We start from the raw sequence: 3,339 nt of genomic DNA on the forward strand, positions 1-3,339 counted from the left end.
TCAAATTTCTAAATTACGCTTTGCGCATGAGCAGAGTCATCTCAAATTCTCAACTGGCTGCTCGACTTGCCCTCCATTCCCATTCGGAACAATTCTGTTTACTTCTGTCAAGGTGTTGTCAAGTGTTTCTCTTTTTTTTTATATAAATAACATACAATGTTGACGTCAAAATTATAGAAGTTTGATATAGTGGAGTGTTTCTTTTAATACTGTAATTGTGCGTGCATCACACAATTGAAATGGAACAACTACAAACAGCATTGACTACAATCAAAGTTCTACGATCGAGTGTCGGTCAAGTTTTCGAAGCACTTTCAAATGGTCTTCGAGCTGACCATGGAGAAGAAAACAAAGAAACAAAATACCTTTGCGAACTTCAGGAACTTTTAAATACAGTGGGCGTCAGTTTGAGGTAATTTATTACGTTTAAATCGTTCAAATAAATAAAATCTTTCGCTAAACGTAACCTATAAACGTTTGGAGCAATGTGCGGCAATTGATAACATTTTAAAGTGTATTAGTACAATAATAAAATAATTTAGATTCCTTTCTATTTATCACCGATTAGCGAATTTTTATAATACATGTGGAACTACTAGGTGTCATTAAATAATAAAAATACTGATTAAATAAATTCCTAACCTATAAAAAGATTGAAATACAATGATGCGTTAATGTTTTTTAAAACTTATTTATTATTTAAAACATTAAAAGAGCAGCAAATAATAAATATTTTTCTTCAAATTCCACCAGGGATGTCGAGCAGGCGATCAACAGTTTAAATCCACCTCCGGGTCCGTTTAACTTGGCAAGCACTTCTTTTCTTGGTCAGGAAACAACCCAAGAAAGGCAGGCTCTTTATAGCTCTTTGATTAATAGTTATAAATGGACAGATAAAGTTCATGAATACAGTAACATTGCGCAGTCTTTGCTGAGTCAAAATAATCTAAAACGCTCCTATACAAATGCGAGCAGAGGAAAAAGAGGCAGAATTCAGTCCAGCTCACACAATTTATCACCTCCGTATGTTATTATATGTGCATTTTATTAGCCGTAATTAAATTAATCAATAGTCATTTATTTAAGTCTAAATTTAAGTTACACGTACTCACTGGATAAGGCTTCCAATTTGAAATTATATACCGTTGAAATGAAAATAATTTCTCAATTTGTAGTTTCCCTGATGAAAAAAAAGTATAGAAAATTATAAAATTTGATACTCTCTATTGAGGGAAAAGATGAAATTGAATCAACGTCTATAAGCCCATTTCATAGAAATCCTATAAAATTGAATCAAACTTCGCAAAGCAAGTTCTATATCAGCAGATTTGATTCAGAATGCCGGAAATTTCTATCAAATTTCATTCACACATAACTTATAATTTTCTACCAACAGCATCTCATTGATATATAATATATTTGTCGAAACTCTGAAAAAACATAACGGCATTAATCTAGTATTAAATCCTGCGTTTCAAAATCTTCGATATCTCTATCAAATTCTGTGCATTGCTAAATCGTACACTTTTCTATCTAGAGATTCTCATAAAATTTCAGCAATATTTTTTAAGCTTAGTTAGATAAATATATTTTTTTCTAAGTACACCACGCAGTATTTTAAAAATGGACTGCATTAACATTATTTATTTTCTAAAGATATGACATTTTTTAACGAATGTTTATTAGAAGAATGTCCTCAAATTATAAAATTTCTCGCATTTCATAGTTCGTGCAATTTGTAGTTTTTGAAAGTTCCCAATTAAAAAACAAATACTCTTCAAAGTGTTTAGAATAATTAAAATTTAATGGTTCACAATGTTTCTCGCAATACTAAAAATTCTGTAATTTTGAACGGTGAAAATGGCAGTGCTTTTTTTCACAGAAATCACATTTTTTAGTACAAAAATCTATCCATTCGTTTCGACTGTCACTTAATACTACGTGATGTGATAGTTATTAATAATATATTTGTCGTCTTTAAATTTTCTATAATTTTATTAGATTAATTCTTGCAGGTTTCAAATTTGAAATTTCACAATATTATAGTTTCAAATTAAAATAATTATTGAAAATGACAAGACTTTTTCCCTATTAAATATTCCAGAATTTTATATTAAAATCCTTAATATTAATTTTTGAATTTGATAAATTTAAATGTAAATATAAAGCAATTTCAAAATTCAAAGCTTAAAATTGTACAATTTCAAAAAATGGGATTATATTACCGCAATCTTGATGTTTATTATTTATTTAAATTTTCCGATTTTTAGTTAAAGATTTAAACAAATAAATAATTTCAAATTTTAAAATATTTTATTGGAAAATTTCAAGAGTGAATAGTAGTTCGAAAGGAAGACTTGAAATGAAAAAATTAAACTATTTAACTGAAATGGTTACAATAATTTTTGGCTTCTAAATTAACATGTTGAACGTTGAATTTAAAAATTTTCCCTTTCATAGGTTTTAATTTTGCAACTAAAATGTAAGTGGTTGAATTTCGGAAAGTTTAATGATCAATTTTTAAATTATTAATCTTTGAAGTGATTCAAATTTACTTAAAATAATGAAAATTTTTAAGTGTCTGATTATAAAAAAAAGTTTTAATATCACAATTTTTTGTTACTATAAATTTGGTTCGTTCTTCGTTATTCATAATGTATCCCCTAAGGGTTTACATGACTTCCATTCCTTACAATCTTTCCGTTTATATCTATATTTTTTTACAATCTTATCCTTTCTATATATACAATTATTTACAACTATTTACATAAAGTCTTATATCTAGTTTCTTATTTCTATTTACTGCGATAGCGCAATTTAGGACTTATTAGCAAGCGAGCGAACGAAAGCGAGAGTGCAAGCGAGAGAGAAAGAGCATGAGAACGCAAACCTATCTTAGTCTACGTAACTTTTACTTTACCATTACTTACAATTTTCACGCTTCTAATCTAAGCGACTTCCGTTTACTTTTTCTTTCACTTTTTTATACCTGTATTTACCTTTTTCACGTGCATTCTTTCATTCTCCCTCATTCGCTCCTCTAGCACTCTCTAACTCCTTCATCCATTCTTCTCCTAATCCATCTTCCTAGAATCTTAACCACATTTTCTTTCCAGCTTCCTTTATCTTCCATTCCTCTCCTAAATCCTCTCCATACATGCTCCCATGTTTCCTCCTCCCATTCACATATTCTACACTTTCTGTTCTCTTCTTTTTCCCAGTACATCCCCTTCCTTACCTCGTTTCCCAATCTCAATCTTGCTATTCTGGTCCATATTCTCTCTCCCCATCCCTTTTCTAAATAATTTGGCACCCCTTCCTTTTTTATCATCTTATGCC

At 29.6% G+C, this 3,339-nt stretch overlaps 1 protein-coding gene across 1 annotated transcript in view; it reads left to right on the top strand.

The window, feature by feature from the left end:
* Positions 1-3,339, top strand: part of LOC117176201 (mediator of RNA polymerase II transcription subunit 27) — a 13,706-nt gene continuing 10,367 nt past the window's right edge. The window contains exons 1-2 of the mRNA XM_033366314.1: positions 1-412; positions 754-1,023. Coding sequence (XP_033222205.1) covers positions 240-412; positions 754-1,023 — 443 coding nt within the window. The 5' untranslated portion in view covers positions 1-239. The remainder of the gene's footprint in view (positions 413-753; positions 1,024-3,339) is intronic.

This window comes from Belonocnema kinseyi, chromosome 7, assembly GCF_010883055.1.
Source record: "Belonocnema kinseyi isolate 2016_QV_RU_SX_M_011 chromosome 7, B_treatae_v1, whole genome shotgun sequence".
In the NCBI taxonomy this organism is placed as follows: Eukaryota; Metazoa; Arthropoda; class Insecta; order Hymenoptera; family Cynipidae; genus Belonocnema; species Belonocnema kinseyi.